Genomic DNA, 17,338 nt, shown 5'->3' with positions numbered 1-17,338 from the left:
AACCTTGTCACTCCTGAAGAAATAAGGCCATATCCAAAGGTACTACCGCTAAACGGAAGTCTTGTATTTTGACCGACACACCCGAGAAAGAGAATCTTGAAATAGAAAAGTATAGCAAACTAATACAGTAAAAACTTCCTACCATGCCAGGTAAAAGAGAACTTTATTATTCCTCAGAGTCTGAATATGAGAAAATCAAAGATTTATATGAGGATACCGATATTTCAGATCATCATTTTAATGAGCTAGAAGAACCCGATAACGTCAATATTCAGATTGGTGTTTTTTATTGGTGAAATTCTCTGGCTAGAAAACTGTCAATTATTTTCTTGCAGAGATTATTTCTATTGCTGATGATGAATATGAAGTGTAATATCTGAAAAAAGACCCAAACTGTCAGAAGTTCACCCGAGAAGATGCTACCCTTTATGAAGTTGACAAAAAGGATATCATATTCAAGCTACCACACCCACTACTAACTGGTAGATCTGAAAGGCAGCTCGATAAGTTAACATTTGGAATTGACTTATCCGATTACAATCTTAGTTAGAAATAAGTGTAGCTTAAAAAAATAATCTTTAGTATGGTTTTCAGAAGCTAGAGCGTCTTGTCATTTTATTAAAAAAGTGAACCGTAATAAGATAATAAGATCTAAATTTTTATTTATCTTTGAAACAAATAAAAAATGTATTTCTAAAATTATGTGTGGATTGATAAATAGTGATGTTCTTACTGAAAATCACGTTTTCTTTACTTGTTAATCATTGGTCCAAGGTACACCATGCCAAGACCCAAGGTACATCACCGGTGGTGTACCTCGGTACTAATTGCATTCTTCTGTTTTTTCTTAAAAATGTAATTGGAAAAAGTTAAATAAATTTTTAAGAAATTTATATGTTGTGCAAAAAATTATAAAGTTTAAACTAAAGGTATTTGTATTTGTATTTGGCAAATAATTATGAAATTAAAAATTAAAAATTGAAAAGTGAAAATAGGTCCAAGGTACCCCACCTTCCCCTACCTTGAGCTTAGAATTCCAAATCAATACTGAACTTGAATGTTTTACAATATTGATATTTTAATGGAAAAACTTGACCTCCATTTTCGGCAATAAATTTTATTTCCGGAAATAGTTTACAATATTTACAAACCTGGTCCATATGAAAAGAAAAAGTAATTTCCTAAAGTGAAGCATTATTCTTTCCTACAAATTTTCAAAAAGAGACTCATGCTGAAAATGAAATGTCTTGAAAGTATTTTTAATAAAACATCGGTGTATTAGTTTGTCTGTTTGAATCATTTTAAATTCATTAACAAAAGTAGTTTTACAATTGCTATTATTTTTCAGTCTTTGACAACAATTAAAAACGACGAAGTATTTTTACTTTATAATTATACTATTAATTTTCATTCTTTTTGGCAACAATAAAAAAACCACGTCACTTCCGCCACACAAAAAAGTTGTGGATCAGAATCTCAAAGCCGTCGTATGTAATCAAGTTTCACTTCAAAAATTGCACTCTTCAACATGCAAACTGAAGTAAATTGATATGCGTAGGAATTAATTGCCATCAAACTTGTGATTTATGAGTGAAGATGTCACTGTTGCTCACGTCACAAACAATTGAAAGAGCAAAACCTTTTTGCATTGAACGAAGAGTTCATTGTAATCTCGAAGCATATGTATGTAAAGTATTTTGCAATTTGTGCATCACAATTTTGCGAAGTCGTATTTCACTCTTAGAGAGCAGGAATTAAATTTTTATCTCTTCTCAATGATTTCACTCCCGTCCGAGGCATTTACGTTTACACTTAACTTTGATAATCTTTTTGAAGTACAGGCGTCCCTCGCAACACACGGTACTTTTAAAACACGGTTCCGATATTACACGGTACCAAGTTTGCGATTATTACAACATGGTTTCGATATTAGACGGCACGAAACTAATTCCTAACTACACGGTTTTTATGTAACACGAATTTTAAAAGAAAGAATTCAAATTTTGTTCAATACACTGTTAAAAAATGTATGATAACAACTGTAATAAGTTTTTACATTGTTTTTATGAAACTTTTACGAAAAATTGTCTGTCTTGGGCTCAAAAGTTTGATTTCCCCGTGTAAAACTAACTTTCAACTTTAAAATGCACAATACTTGATTTTTTTCATTAGTGTTCTAAAAGCAAAAAGGTGAATATTATTTTGTTTCAATGCATTGTAAGAAAATAACATTATTGTTAAACATAAGCTAAATTTGGCAAACGAAAAAAAAATGTAGTCGAAACAAAATATGAAATAAAATAAATCGAATGATTCTATTTATTTTATTTTAAATTTTGTTTTGTTGTTGTTGCTCAGACGAACTTTATTGCTACATTTTTTTTCTTATGGAATGCGTTTTGTTTTTAATACAGAAAGAAAAGCGGACAAAGTTTTTTCTTGTTGCGCATAACAGTTTTAGTTTGAAGTATGTAAAATAATTTTATAACAACTCTTATTTTTAAATCAGTGGGTCTTTGTATGTCCTCTCTCTGGTTGCCAGTTTTCGTTTATCTCTTCTATTGAGCCGAAATTTCATTTATTATAAAATTTGCACTTTATGAATTGGTTTCGATAGCACGGTACACATTCCTTGATTTACATTATTTCAAGGTCTCGTATAACACGGTTTCGATATAACACGGAACATGGTTTCGATATAACACGGTACACATTAACATAATTTATGATATGTACGTGATTAATTAGGTTAAAAAATGAGTAAAAAACCCATTTATGAAAAAGTCTCGTATAACACAGTTGCGATACTACACGGAACGAATTAACCCTGTTGTACCAGGGATACCCGTATTACTGTTATTAGAATATGTAAGTACTGTAACTGGTAAGTTAAAAATCTCAATTAAAAAAGTGAAGGATTTTCATCGTTTGTATAATTATTCAAACTTAAAAAGTAATACTTTGAAATGTACAAATATCTCGTGCACCTAGAATAAGTATCACAACTCAAAAACTGAAAATTTCTGGACATAAAAAAGAAAGTGAGAGCCCTGTTCCAGAAAAAATCGACAGCATTCCACTATTCCACTTCCATTTGATGCCATAACTCCTCCATTAAACTGTCACCGTTTGCGGAAATCCTATGCGGAGACAGTTCGAGGGAGGAGTCATGGCGTCAATCTCTTTGATTTTTTATTCCTGGCTTCGTAAGTATTCCTAAACATTTGAAATTTTAACCTTTTGAGTTGTGCCTCTATTCATCTTGGTGAACGATACATTCAAACTGTGCGTATGACGATGAAGTACAATCTAGAATATCTTTTTACAAGATGGTGGCCTTCATCTTTCTAGCTATGTCTTGTAATAGGACTGCTTGTCCTGCTGGAAGCTTGAAAAATGCATCCTCTGTTATCAACCTCCAGCCCATTTGAGCCTAGAAAAAAGGAGAACAAATAGAAACATGTTTAAATATAGTAAAATTTAATTATTTTATAGCATTTTTACTATAGCAAAATAAACTCATTTACTGGCTGGAATGTCGATGAGCAATCGTGTTCTACCTAAATAATAACCGAAGAATGAAAATCGCTTTCAGCTCCAAATTTGAAGTTTTATCTTTATTTATATTTCATTTTGAATACGAAAGTACTATAGAGATCGTAAAATGAAAAATGCAGAGAATAAGTCTTCTCATGCAAATTTTAAATAATTTAATTGCATCTCGTAGTAGTACTTGGTAGTACTGTTGAAACGAAAGTAACGGAATAAGAAACGATTGTGACAGATTTCAAAATATCCTTAATCAAACCATTTAAATGTCTTTCAAGTCTTAATTATGAAAGATTTCCACACATTCAGCAGTTTCAGCAATGCATGAAGGATATATTTTCAGTAAAAATAATATCTATGAAATAAGTTAAATTTAAGCTTCACTTTTAACGTTGTAATTAAGAACAACGCAAGTTATTATACCTAGTAAAATCCAAATCGAGTGTATTAAGTGAGCTAAAATGTATGTGTTTCAGTTACTAGTAAGTGTATACCAAACAACAAATGTACAAAAAGCAAAAGCAAAACGAGGGACGCGTTTAAGCTTAGTAGTGTAATAGATAATACAGAAAGCAAAAAAAATCATTGCCGTTTCGGCTAAATGTTATTAGATTCTTTTCTTTCAGTAATCTCGTGTTAAAAAATATGCTAATAATTATGGGTTGTCAAAGACAGTTAAGCTTTACCCACTTTGCATACACTGCCGTGTGCAGGTAAACGGCAGTATCTACAAAAATGAGTTTTTGAGATATTTGAAGAAACGCGTTTTTGATTTCCCACAAACATCAATAAAATATTGAAATTTGATTTTATTCTATTCTATGTGTTTATATCAAAGTATTTTTTGGGCAGTCTGTTTCATTTTGATTTTGCAATCAAAATTTTAATTAAAGCAGATATTGCGCTCTTCGCAGTAGTAATTTTCATGCACTTTTACTGGTAATCAGCAGTAACTGCACAATGTACTATTGAATGACCAATAATTACAAATTCAACATAATACGGAGTAGATATGTCATTACGAAGTAAATTTATTGCAATGTGAATAATATATTTTATTTTAAAAATAAATAAATGCCGTGTGTACACTTGACATAAATTTAATAAAAATAAATGAAATGTAATTTAAAAATAAAGTAAAAATTTATTTTTTACACAAATGTTTTTATGCCAATATAAAAATAAATTAATATATATACATGTATATATACATGTGTTATAAATTTATTATTAAAGATGAAAAAATTTAAATAGGGTATCGACCTAGATCTACTTGATATAAATTTAATCCAAAACACATTTACGTACCACCTCAGATACCAGATATACTTGCTGATTTAAACAGTCCTTGCTACAACGAACTCATTTTTGTGTTTTGCCTTTTTAAACACTGAATAAAAAAAACTTCCGTAGATGATTTTTTTTTTCATCTGTTAAATTTTTTGTCATGTTTCTTTTTAATTGGAATTTCTCAAAATCGCGGACGAAGGGGGGGGGGGGGGGTGCAGACTTCTGATGAAGAAGTCTTCTGATGAAAATTATTTTTTAGGAAATCAAATTCCTTGAACTGATTATTTTCATGGTCCACTTTGTAAAAGTGGAGATTCCGGGAACCTCGGCGAAACTCAACTTTGACGATGTCCTCTATGTACGGTCTTGACATGGATTTCAGTTTCCACTGGGAGTGTCCTGCAGGGAACCCACGGAAGTCATCTGTAGTCATGCTGATGACAGTCAATTTGTTGTTGTTGGAGGAAGCCACAACATGTTCAAAATCGTGAAAATCAAATACATTTACTCAAAATTCAAATACTGACAACGAATAGTCGACAAGGCATATGTTTTGATTGCTTAACGGCATTGTCGAAAACTTTTTAATGTCTCTGCGTTGTCACTTGGCATCTGGAAGATTCTTTAAGCATTTTTAAAACTACGACAAAACGCTTAATGTTCCGCAATTTGCAATAAAGCAATAAATATCCATGAAAATTTAGGCGAAAGAAATGCTTCGTGTGTTAACAATGGCTCTCATCGAACTACTAAAAGTACAGCAGCTTAGTATATATTAAAAATTGTGAAAAATATCGTCTGCGACGGAACAAAACAAATGGAACAGAATCGTTCTGTTGCTACACGTTTATTTATCGTCTGCCAAGCATTACTTGTGTTTACTCGTAAGTTATCTTCTATAACTGTACATTAGCAAAAAATAATTTTATTTTATTGTTTTTAGAACACGGATATGAAGAATCAAAGATTTTTTTTTTAAATATTTGATGGCTGTGAAATTACAAAACGTTTTCTTCGACTTTATTTGAAATAAAGTATGATTATTTTCCCCAAGTATCTCCCCCTTTTAAGTATCTCTTTCGCTCAAGGACGAGAGACGTAATTCCCAAATTTTGCCCAAAGATAAAATACGACCTGGCACGCATACCTACATCTAATGAGAAGCGACTAGGGATCATTTTAAAAAATGCAATATTTTCTGTAAATTTGCCAAATCAAGGATATTTTTGAGAGGTCACACAATGACCTCCCATCGGGGCGTTACTGTTTAAAAGAACTTAGCAGCTCCAAATTTTGCAGGTTTAAAATTGTTCGTAAGTCTGTTCATTTGATCACAATGTTAGACAAGTAACAACACTACAACTATCAATTAAACAAAACTAACATTTATTAAAATAAAACAAATAGAATTACAACCATAAGAATGGTTCTTGCTGGTATTAAAGGGCCAGCGGCTCCCTTCGTAAATTCACATCAATCAATCTAAAATCCTAAAGCAATCTGAACCTGAACTGTGATTCTTTTAATTTAAACTAAGGTTTGCCATAAAACTGGCGAGATATTTAATCGACAAACGAAACTGCTGATTACCTGCATAATGTAGCGATAATATCAGTTACTGCTAATCACCACTGATTAAAAAATTGCTTTTATTTAGCACTAACCACATAAACATGTTTGCACCATAAAACTAAAAAAACATGATTTGAAAAATTCTAAAAAAAAAAGAAAAAAGAAAAGAACAGAAAGAAAATGGGAAAAAAATTGCAGTTACTGCCATTTACCATCCCACGGCAGAACAATCATGGGCAAAAAATTTCATGAAAATCAAAAAATTTGCAGTTACTGCCGTTTACCAGACCACGGGAGAAAGGTTTCGTTCTTCCGTGGGCAGGTAAAGAGCAGTAAGTACATACTGCCGACTTCCCGCAAAATGTTGCTAAAAAAGCAGTTACTGCTAATTACCACTGATAAAAAAAAATGCTTTTTTTTCCGCAGCAGCCAAATAAAAATGTTTGTACCATAAAACTATAGTAATAAAGATTTCAAAAATGCAAAAAAAAAAATAAAAATCGAAAAATCTGCAGTTACTGCCGTTTACCTGCACACGGCAGTACACTTCTTTGCCTCTATGAACAATCTAAATGTTACTTACAATGTACCGAGAGCCTGGTTAAGACGTCCCGAGACTAAAGTTTCGTCCTTGTTATGGACTCATCAGTCTAGAATATAAAATAACGGAGCTGGAGTCAGATGTCCTCTTATTGAAGTTGAGAGTGATAACAAACTGGTTGATAAAATGAATTTAGTACACCAGCGAGAGTCCCCAGATATGGTACGGTTCAGATCATCAAAAGAAGGCAAAGCTTGGGTATTGCTCGCTTACTGACTACTATAAACTGTTGAGTCTATAGCAAGGACGAAGCTGCAGTCTCTATATCATAACCGGGCTCCCGGTATATTGCACGTAGCTCTGGTCCGACGGAAGTAACTTATTGCTTAATCTAAATATTGTATTGAAAAGCACTGTGAGTTATTGTAATTATTGCCAGATACTTCCACGAATTTCGTAAATAAAAATGTTTGTTCTTACGTCTTACTTTAGGAGCTTTTCAGCTCACTATTTGATGAAGACTTAGTGTAGTACGCAGCGTTTATCCTCTTTTACAAGGTTTTTTTTAAAGTCTGTATAATATAGAGCGCATGCAGACAATACAGAGAAGAATTAACACTCCCAGAATAGAGTGAAACTTGATTCAAAGTGAGAGAGGGAGTTAAATCTGCCACCTCATTATTCCACGCAGGCAGATACCGGAGTAAGGCTCTTATCTCCCTTACACACTGAGGCGTCAAATATTTACTATTTAAACATCATGTATTTATTTCACGAATAATAAATTGACAATAGATACCTGCAATCTTTCCGATACATTCTCAGCAGTGTCATAATGCACATGCCACAGTTCAACTTCTTTCCAGGCCTGATCTGTGTTGCTGGGATCATCCATGTATCCCCTACAGACCACCTCGCAAAGCACCTTGCTGCTCTCATCGTTATCGATGATGCTGTCCAAAGATTCATTGCTGTCCGATTTTTCTATCTTCTGCACCACACAGTCCAAAAAGAACTGAAATGCAAATTTGATTTTTTTTTTTGACTCACAATCAAAACAACAGAAAATGTATTATTTGTTTAGTTTATCAGTGCAGTTTTTCTTTTTTTTTTTTAAACTTAGAGACGCCTCCCCCTGCTCACATAAACCGCCTTTCGCCAACTGCAGTGGCTCACTGCCGCCTGCGGCGGGTGACAATTGATTTTAATGCTTTTTCCCTGGATGTCCTCAAGACATCTCTATATATTTTAGAAATGGATGTCTGGCTCCCTTAGTTTTAGAAGGGTGAGACAGGGCGGAATGGCTTTCCCTGGATGTCCTGTATTCAACGGCACCAGCATTGACTTGGTAGATATTGCCAGTCCGGGGATGATAGTATAGTTCAAAAATCTTCAGGACTAAGTTATGAACCTCAAAAGCCCGAATTCTGCCCGTACAGAAGATGAGGTCCTGCGCAAAGTAAACTCTGTCTCTTTATGATTGGATTGTATAGCAATCAGAATGCTGAACACTTACATTATTTCAAATGCATTCTATTATGCTTCAAGATGCTTAGTAGCAGAGCCCACTAAATGCATTCAGGCTGAACTATCGCCATCTTGGACCAGAAGAGTTAGAAGAATTTCAACTCTAGATTTGTTTTCGCTTCCTTTCACTTTCATTTCATGTTAGTGCCATGCCTAAATTCCCCCCAAAAGGGAAAACGATGTTTGAAAAATAATAATTTTACATCTAGAGCGTAATGATATCTAATAACATGAAAAATGAAAATAAAATAGCCATGAAATAAGGTAAAAGTAATGAAAAAAACTTCATTTTGAAGATTTTTTTTACATAGATGTCAACTAATGTATGATTTCTTTTCAAGTTAGATGAAATTTTTGCCTTTTATAAGGTTTTCATTGAAAACAATGTTTCATTATAAAGTGTTTAATGATCATTAATTTCAAAATTTCTGCAGCAACTAAATGTACAATAAATGTCAACTAATTATGAGAATATTATTAACCTTTTCTACTAATACCTTTTAGTATTTATCTTAACTATAATCGTGTAGAAAATTTGTTAATATTAGCTAACTTAAATTTTTGCGGGACATATGTCGTGTTTGATGGATTTATTTTTGACTAATAATAGATAAATTTAGATTATTTAGACAGCTTTGATTTAAAAAGTAGCCATTTATACTTTTAAACGAAGGGTGGTTTCGAACTATATTATACTATATTTGCATTATCTTCACAATAACATCCAAGAAAGGCGTATTCCTGCACCCCCCCCCCCTTGATACAGCACTTCTAACTATACATAATGTACAAGATTTTTTTTCAGTGAGAAAGTGATTCCGGCATGTGACTTATCTTACCTTATTTACTTCTTTCGCATCAGACCAAATCGTATTTCCTGTGTATTGAGATTTAAACATGGATCTTATGACTTCATACCTGTGTTCGCCGGATACAAAACCCTGCAAAAAATAACGAGGATAGATGATGCACACTTCTATATCGTTGAGTCGTTTATGTCAGAAACCAATTAACACCAAAAATTCTAATTAAAAGAAAATTTTTGTATCATTACGTTACATTTCTGTAAAAGCATTTATTTTCGAGAGCTGTAATTTTTGCAAAAATGAAAGTGATATCAGTGGTTTTGCAAGCAGAAAATTTCGTGAGTATTATTTTAAAAGTAAATTTTATACGTAAAAAATATTTCGCTATAGGCTTTCCTTTTCGCGATCCCAACGAGTTCGCGAAATTCGAGAAAATTAAAGCCTCGCAAAACTAAGTGCATGTACAGTATGTAGTAGGGATAACAACGCTTTTCATAGAAAGAAATATGTGTCAATATGTATTCCTTTCGGTTTAAAATGTTGTAATCCTTATCGAATAGTTTTAAACGGCCATTCAAAAAACATAGAAGTATAGCAGTTAAAATTGGAGAAATAACTCACCCCGGGTATTGACAGCTGGAATCGTTTCTCAGACCACAAAACCACGAATTCCAAACCTTTAGTTGATAAGAAATACTCTCTAGTTTTTTGATACCTGTAAGGAAAAAAAAAGCAATCTACAGCAAAGACAAACCTTTGATCTAGAGTCAACATTACTCTCCCTTTATTTGAATAACTCTTGGATAGGCGACGAATCATGAAGGATCGTTAGCAAATAATCAGTTTTTATCGTGAAACACACTGAATGGTTGCAAAGCAAATTTTGCAAACTTGCGAACGACCCATTACAATTCTTCGTTATCCGAGAATTATTGAAATTCGGCACATTAGATCGCTGATTACTTTCTAATTTTTTAAGATATTCAGATATAATTTTATTATGAGTTGAGGAATCTAGCTGGGATTTAGATTATGAATGTTATAAATTGCTATTTTTCACGTATGCGCAGTGAAACATCAATTACTTTAAATATCCATATTTTATCAAATTTTTACCATTCTAATTTCGAATTTTAATATTATGCTTTTCTCATATGCTGTCAAGTTTTCTGGAAGTTTGGTAAGCTTTGATGGAGAACTTAGCGTGTTATGAGCGAAAAACCTTCAAAAAGAATACGTTGTTTTTCAAAAAATGCTTATATCTTCGTGAATATTAGTGATACTTTCTCGAACGTACGAAATTAACAGCTCATTCTCAGCTATTTACAATGAATGATGATCAAAAACCATTTTGTTTTCCTCAACTTGTTACTGATCCCCGAACCGCAAGGGTGATATAACTTTTCTGGTAAAATAACGTCTGGAGCATACCTTTTATGTGACAAAAGTTACAAAGCAATTAATCTCTTATTTTTTGAGAAATCCTTAAAAATGTTAGCTTTTGAAATTGTCCCAATACTTTTGGTCGCATAGTGAAGGTACACGTCTAAGCGGATGATTTTTAAACAATTGCATGTGCGTATAGTTCTTTATATCATTTTTGTTAGTATGTCTTCGATTGGGGAATGCTTATGTACATGGACTAACACATCTCATACATTAAAGTTATTTGGAGATTCTTTCTTGCGCATTGTTCGAAAGAAAAATCGATTATGAAAATGTGAAAAAAATTAAATAAGAAGTAACGTCTCTGAGAACAAGCATGATAAGCACATATTTTCTTCAGATGAACTTCTTGAATTCGGAACAGTATTTTTACGCTTTATATTAAAATGACTTATTGTTAAGCTTAAAATAAATGTTCGTATGAACTTTACCAAAATTTTTAATTTTGATATTTTACCTTGTTATTATAATCTGCATGTAGTGATTGGGACCCCAGCGAAGCAAACTTCCTCTTCCGCGTAATCCCGTTCTTCCCATTGGATTCCTGTAACAGATAATACATACATCTGTTATAGATTCCCTTGACAGTCGATCAACAGAAAACCTTCAGTATCATTGAGAATCGTTTTAAAAATTTAAGTTCTAAAATATAAGAAAATGTTTCAGTTTTCTTTTGCTTACTTTGGAACTCCTTCGCTATCCAACTTGTACACCAGGTTGGAACCATCATTGCTCGTTATCCAAGATAATCTGTCCAATCCAATGCCTGCTGGATTGACCGTGACACTGTTCCAAGAATATACCGGAAGAGCCTCCTGTGGGCATTGTTTTTCCTGAAGTCTAAAAATTAGCTCATATTTATTACCAACCATTTTTTTTCCTCGTTCAGAGTACAAAACTATAGTGATGAATTACAATATAATGTAGAAAAAACAGATTCATATTTATAAATCTAGTATAAATAATGATAATAAGAAGAAGAATAAGAAAGTTTGCGTTTTACTCGCTATGTAAATGGTGAGTAATGAGTAACCTTTAGGTTTTCCTGATAAGTGTTGTAGTTCAAGTTCACGTAATTTCAAATTTTTAATAGAAGCAATAACCTTATTTCCATAGTTTGGAGTGTATTCTGAAAAGTATAGGATAGACCGGAGCATGTTTACACGGATTTTTTTCAATGAATTTTCTAATTTTTAGGTTTTAACTTAGGAAATTTTAGACAGGAAATTTTAAACATTACGGTTTTATGAAACAGTTAATGGAATCAAAATTGCAATGGAGTTGTTGCTCAGCTTGTGGTTTTAACTGTTGCAAAAATTATTTTTGAGTCCAAGTCGGTTGCGTAAACTTGCCTCGGACACAGGGCACGTTTACGCATATTTATTCTGACACCTAACGTGTTTTGTTAGTGTTTTGTACGTAATGTCTTTCTATTGCGAAAATAAAATGAATTTATTACAGACTGAATAGTGTATAAAGTTGAAGCTGAAGGGGCATGAAGACAGCACTATATGCTTGAAAGCTATAAGATACAAATGTGTAACTTACTTAAAAATTAAATGGTAATTTTCAAAAGCCGGCAAATACTAAAAATGTTTGAGACAGTTTGGAGCGAAAAAAGTGTCAGGGGCACGTTTAAGTAAGACACAGTAAGAACGATCGTAAAAGTGCTCTGACGTTTAACGCGTAAACTTGCCCTGTCGCCAAGTTAACGAGCAAACAAATTTAATAACATTTTAGTTCACACAAATACAATTCTCAAAAAAGGATAAAATTCTGCTAATTTTTACACATTTGTTTTTCTTAACTAAGTATTATTTATTCACAATAAGCTTCAAAATGTTCAACACAAAATTTACTCGACTTGATAGAAAACAGATTATTCTTTCTGCATGCTGGACCGAAGCTCGACTAATACTCAAAAATTTGTGAGAATGTTTGCCAGGGATTAGCATCAATCAGTTATGACAGTTGGTTCTCCAGTTATAATTCGTTTTGAAACAAGAATACTGAATGAACGTGCCCCGGTCTACCCGACTACCTCATAAACAGTCTTTATACATTACACGTAACTGTAAAATCGTTTTTATTCACACCAGCTTGCAAATATCCAGAAAATGTGCTTAAAACAATGTAGATAGCTAATTCTGATTTTAGGCGCACCTGTTCATGGTAAAACTGGGATGCTTTTCTGTTTGAGTACTTGTGATTAGCAAAAGTTTTTCGTCTGACAGCGAGTATAAATCTTAACAAACCACATCAACAATTGTCTGAATGCTCTGTTAATAAAAAGTAAAGCTCTTACAGTAGGGATATTTCAATACTTGAAGACACTAGTTGCTACATAAGGGCGATAATACGGTCATTTTTGACACTACGTTCTCTGCATTTCCTAGCTTTACGTCTCTAATTTCTATTTTCCCTTTAATGTAATAAATGTTTCATTATTTTCTTTAAAAAAAAAAAACAATTGTACTCAAAATTTGGCGCCCTAAAAACCATCAACAAGAGGTGGGTGAGCGAAAACAACTGGGTGGCATCGCCTATAGCAGGGCTGTCCAACTGCGAAGAGCCCACGGGCCAGAACTCCGGTCACTGATCACCTGACGAGCCGCAGTTTGAAAAAGTTGAACAATAACCTCACCTCTTACCTCTTATACAATAACAATTAATAGTTGAATTATTTATTATAAAACAATGACACAGAAGGTTTACTTCATATCTAAAAGCTGCAAGCTTATCCGAGGAACTAACCATCATCGCAACCAGTCAGATCAATATCATCAACGGAAAAGAGCGGAGAGTTGACCAGAACAAGCTTTCAATTTCTTTTTCGAAATCAACAAAGGCTGTAGAGTCAGTGAGGGCGGGAGGGGGAGGGATATTTTTAATAATTGCAGGCAGGTTTTGCTTATCTGAAATGTTTCTCTCTTCCCTCCCTGTCTACTCCCGCTAAAGTTAAGGCAATACTATTTCTGGGAAATCGTTTAAACACCAGCGTGTAGGGCTGCTTGACCTTGACCTGTAGATGTCCTGTACCTTTTTCTCCCAAAGACAGGAGTAAAAGAGCGATCAAGAGGAAATTTCGGAGGCCCCGGTTTGACCAAGAATGATAGTCTCGGATGCTTCTTGATACCATAAAATGCCGAAAAAAGAAATATGCTAAATAAGAAGTTGGCGGGCCGCACAATATATGTTGGCGGGTCGCCAGTTGAACAGCCCTGGCCTATAATGTGGGTCTGATAAGTTGAGTCATGACTTGACAATATTTACTTTTTGGAGTAATAGAAAAGGGTAATTGGCGCTGTGTTTGGCTGGGTCAAAATATTCCAACTCAAATCCACGCCAATAAAACGTCCCTTTGTATTGAACTCCCTAAAAAGAGGTAAATATTGTCAAGGTCGCAGCTCAGCTAATCATAGCCACACTGCAGTTGCAGTTAGTAAATATAAAAGAACTTACAATAACAAGTCTTCATCTACAAAGGACTGTAGAGCAACAGGAAAATCTTGCCGTGGTAGAGTATATGCCACTGGGTCGTAAGCAATCCACATTACTTCCCATGGAACATACTTATCTGGAACTGGGAATCTTTGTACTCGAGTTCCTGGATATGGCGAACGACGTGATAATACGTTCATAACTGGTGGCAAAGCACGATTATTTGTGTCAGGAACGTTGTCCCAAGCTGTCACTGTAAAGCACACAGAGAAAAAAAATGATATGCTTAAAATTGTTCTTTATTATTAGAGAATTATACTTATATTTTACCATCCTAGAAATCTTTTCAATATCTTTAAATACAAAATTTTTGGGAGCAAGTTTTGTGAACTCTGAACAATGAAACAGTATAACTACTGTGCTCCTTGTTCGAAAAAAAATTAAATTGCTGATTGCAGTGTCATAATCTTCAGTAATCGTTATAGTTATCTTTACTAATAATAAAGTTGAAAGTCTCTCTGTCCGGATATCTGTCTGGATTTCTGTGACGCGCATAGCGCCTAGACCGTTCGGCCGATTTTCATGAAATTTGGCACAAAGTTAGTTTGTAGCATGGGGGTGTGCACCTAGAAGCGATTTTTTAAAAATTCGATTTTGTTCTTTTTCTATTTTCAATTTTAAGCACTTTTCGGGAGCAAAATTATCATAAGATGGACGAGTAAATTACGAAGTTATCATTACGTAGAACCGTAACATGGGAGAGCGAATGAGTATAGCCTATTGGCAAGAAATTCATCATCCATTATTTGTAAATATACGGGCGAACCAAATGACCTTTTAATTTTCCACTACGGGCAAAGCCGTGCGAGTACCACTAGTGAATAAAAAAATCTCTTATAATATAGTAAACAAAAAAAAAAAATAGTTCAATTGTTAATGGTATTCAATCTAAAGAGAAATGCACCAAACTAAATGCGAACTTTTTTTAAACTAATATTTTAACTTGTTTTTTAGGATAAGTTGAACGATATTATCAAGCTATTTGGCCTAAAATTATTGTGCATCAGATAAATCTGCATCGGCTTAATAACCAGTGCCGAGTCTAGGAAGGAGAAGGCCGGGGCTCTTACCCCGGGTGGCAACTTGTGCGGGGTGGCAAATTCACCTTATTTCTGTGGGGTTTTTTTTGTTGAAAGTCAATATAAAAACATGAATGAAGATTGGTAGAGGCGGCAGTTATTTTCAAGATTTGCCAGGGTTCAAAAAAAAATGTAGATTCGGCACTATACTTAACCAGCTACTTGATAGCGATTAGCTTAATATTCATTAGCTGAACCTGCATGAAAAAGATATTTTGGACAAATCTTTAAAGAAATAATGTAAAGAAAATACTTACACCCAGCATCTCGATTTGTCAAATGCCGAATGTTCTCTAAATGAACATGCGAATAGTTCATCAAGCGTTCGAGTTCTCTAACGGAACTTTTTAAACCTTGCATCATTTGCTTGTGGTAAACAAAATCTTCAATCAAACTTCTAGTCCTAGGAAAATAATATGATTAGATGATACAATATCGCCAGAGATTTTAATTTTAAAGTCGAAATAATCTTTTATACTGACATGTCCATTTGCTTCTCTATGATGTCTTTCTCCATTTCTTTGGTCTGCTGAACGGCATCATATTCGTGAGCCAGTTGGTTCCAATAAGTGTAGTCTTTTGCTGTAACCTGATGCATATCGGACTGAAATTTCATTTTATCCTGAAAAATTAATCCATGAAATAAATTCGTTAGAAAAATATTCTTAAAGGTACTCGCACATTTACGTTTTTGCACTAAAATTGTTAGTAATTAATCTAGGTCTGATAGCTTATCAGATATACTGCTTTGGTAGTTATTGGTATTGCCAATGAACAACATCAGACTATGACAGGATATACTTTTCTCCACCCTCACTTCACCTTTTAGTGTGAAACCTTATTTTGCATAGATGAAACTATAGATTCATAAACTTCAATTGTTCACCAATTCCCACGCTCTTTAGCGTATTGACGTCCAGAGACAATAATAATTTTCATGTCGTTGTCCAACCTCTTTAATCCTCTATCCAGGTTTCCCAAACTTTTCTAATTCTCGGCACTCTTTTAAGAATTATGACTTTCTCACGGCACCCCCTCGCACGGCACCCAATTTGGCAACTCCTGCTCTATATAGTAGTTGCGCCAAATAAATATACATGTATCATCACTTCAACTGTAACATTTACTACGACCAGTAAGAATTTGTTTTCTGGTCTTTGTTTAAATTTTGGTATCATTTTTTTATTGCTTGTCTCAACGATCACCAAAAACTGATAAAATCATGTGAGACAAAGCTTATGAAATGTGCTTCAAATTTTAAAGTGTCATTGAATGGGGGAGATGTTAGGCTTAAAGACATAGTGTTGTGGAATAGTTTTTTCGAAGTGTTTTCTTTAAAATAAAATGCTATTCACTTTCGGGCTCATTTTAAAAGGTGTTTTTTTTTTAGAAGTAGAGAACTTTAGGTTCAAATGAAACACAGTTAAATGTTGTTAATTGCCATGAATGTTGTTTTATTCAAAATATGATTCTTAGTCATTTTTATTAAAATATGATTTCTGGCATATGGCCACATCGGCTGGCTCGGAGAAAGTCTAGTTGGAAAGTCCGATTTTCTCACTTTTTTCAGCAATAGAGGCCGTATGTCAGTAATAAGTTGTTCTCTTCCAAAACGTCAATCGTCTGTGGCAGACCAGAGACTCCACATAGCCCCACAAAAAGTAGTCCAGCAGTGTTAAATCGCATGATCTTGCAAGCCAATTCACGGGTCCATTACGCGAAATTATTCGTTCACCGAACGTTTGTTTCAATAAATCAATTGTGACCCGCGCTGTGTGGCATATTGCACCGCCTTGTTGTCTATCCATGATGAAATGGCAAACCGAACAGAACACAAAACAAGTGACAGCTATTAAAATGGCACACATATCAGTGTTGCCAACTTGAAGTTCTATACCTCTAAAAAAAAAAAAAAACCCTTTAGGTCATTATTATGAAGATCAAATAGTATCACTAGTACATCGAGCGTAACGAAGCTCGGCCTACCATTTTGAAAAGTTGAAGAGAAAGCAGCTACGTAAAAGAAA

At 33.8% G+C, this 17,338-nt stretch overlaps 1 protein-coding gene across 1 annotated transcript in view; it reads right to left on the bottom strand.

Annotated features, from left to right (window-relative positions):
* Positions 1-3,322: 3,322 nt before the first annotated feature.
* Positions 3,323-17,338, bottom strand: part of LOC129220724 (transient receptor potential cation channel subfamily M member 7-like) — a 100,387-nt gene continuing 86,371 nt past the window's right edge. The window contains exons 23-31 of the mRNA XM_054855154.1: positions 15,794-15,933; positions 15,569-15,714; positions 14,194-14,425; positions 11,413-11,571; positions 11,189-11,275; positions 9,907-10,000; positions 9,319-9,420; positions 7,752-7,967; positions 3,323-3,433 (exon numbers count right to left, since the gene is read on the bottom strand). Of these exons, the coding sequence (XP_054711129.1) occupies positions 3,323-3,433; positions 7,752-7,967; positions 9,319-9,420; positions 9,907-10,000; positions 11,189-11,275; positions 11,413-11,571; positions 14,194-14,425; positions 15,569-15,714; positions 15,794-15,933 (1,287 nt within the window). The remainder of the gene's footprint in view (positions 3,434-7,751; positions 7,968-9,318; positions 9,421-9,906; positions 10,001-11,188; positions 11,276-11,412; positions 11,572-14,193; positions 14,426-15,568; positions 15,715-15,793; positions 15,934-17,338) is intronic.

Source organism: Uloborus diversus, chromosome 4 (genome assembly GCF_026930045.1).
Source record: "Uloborus diversus isolate 005 chromosome 4, Udiv.v.3.1, whole genome shotgun sequence".
In the NCBI taxonomy this organism is placed as follows: domain Eukaryota; kingdom Metazoa; phylum Arthropoda; class Arachnida; order Araneae; family Uloboridae; genus Uloborus; species Uloborus diversus.
Note: the sequence above shows the minus strand (reverse complement) of the source record. Positions and strands in the feature narration are given on the sequence as shown.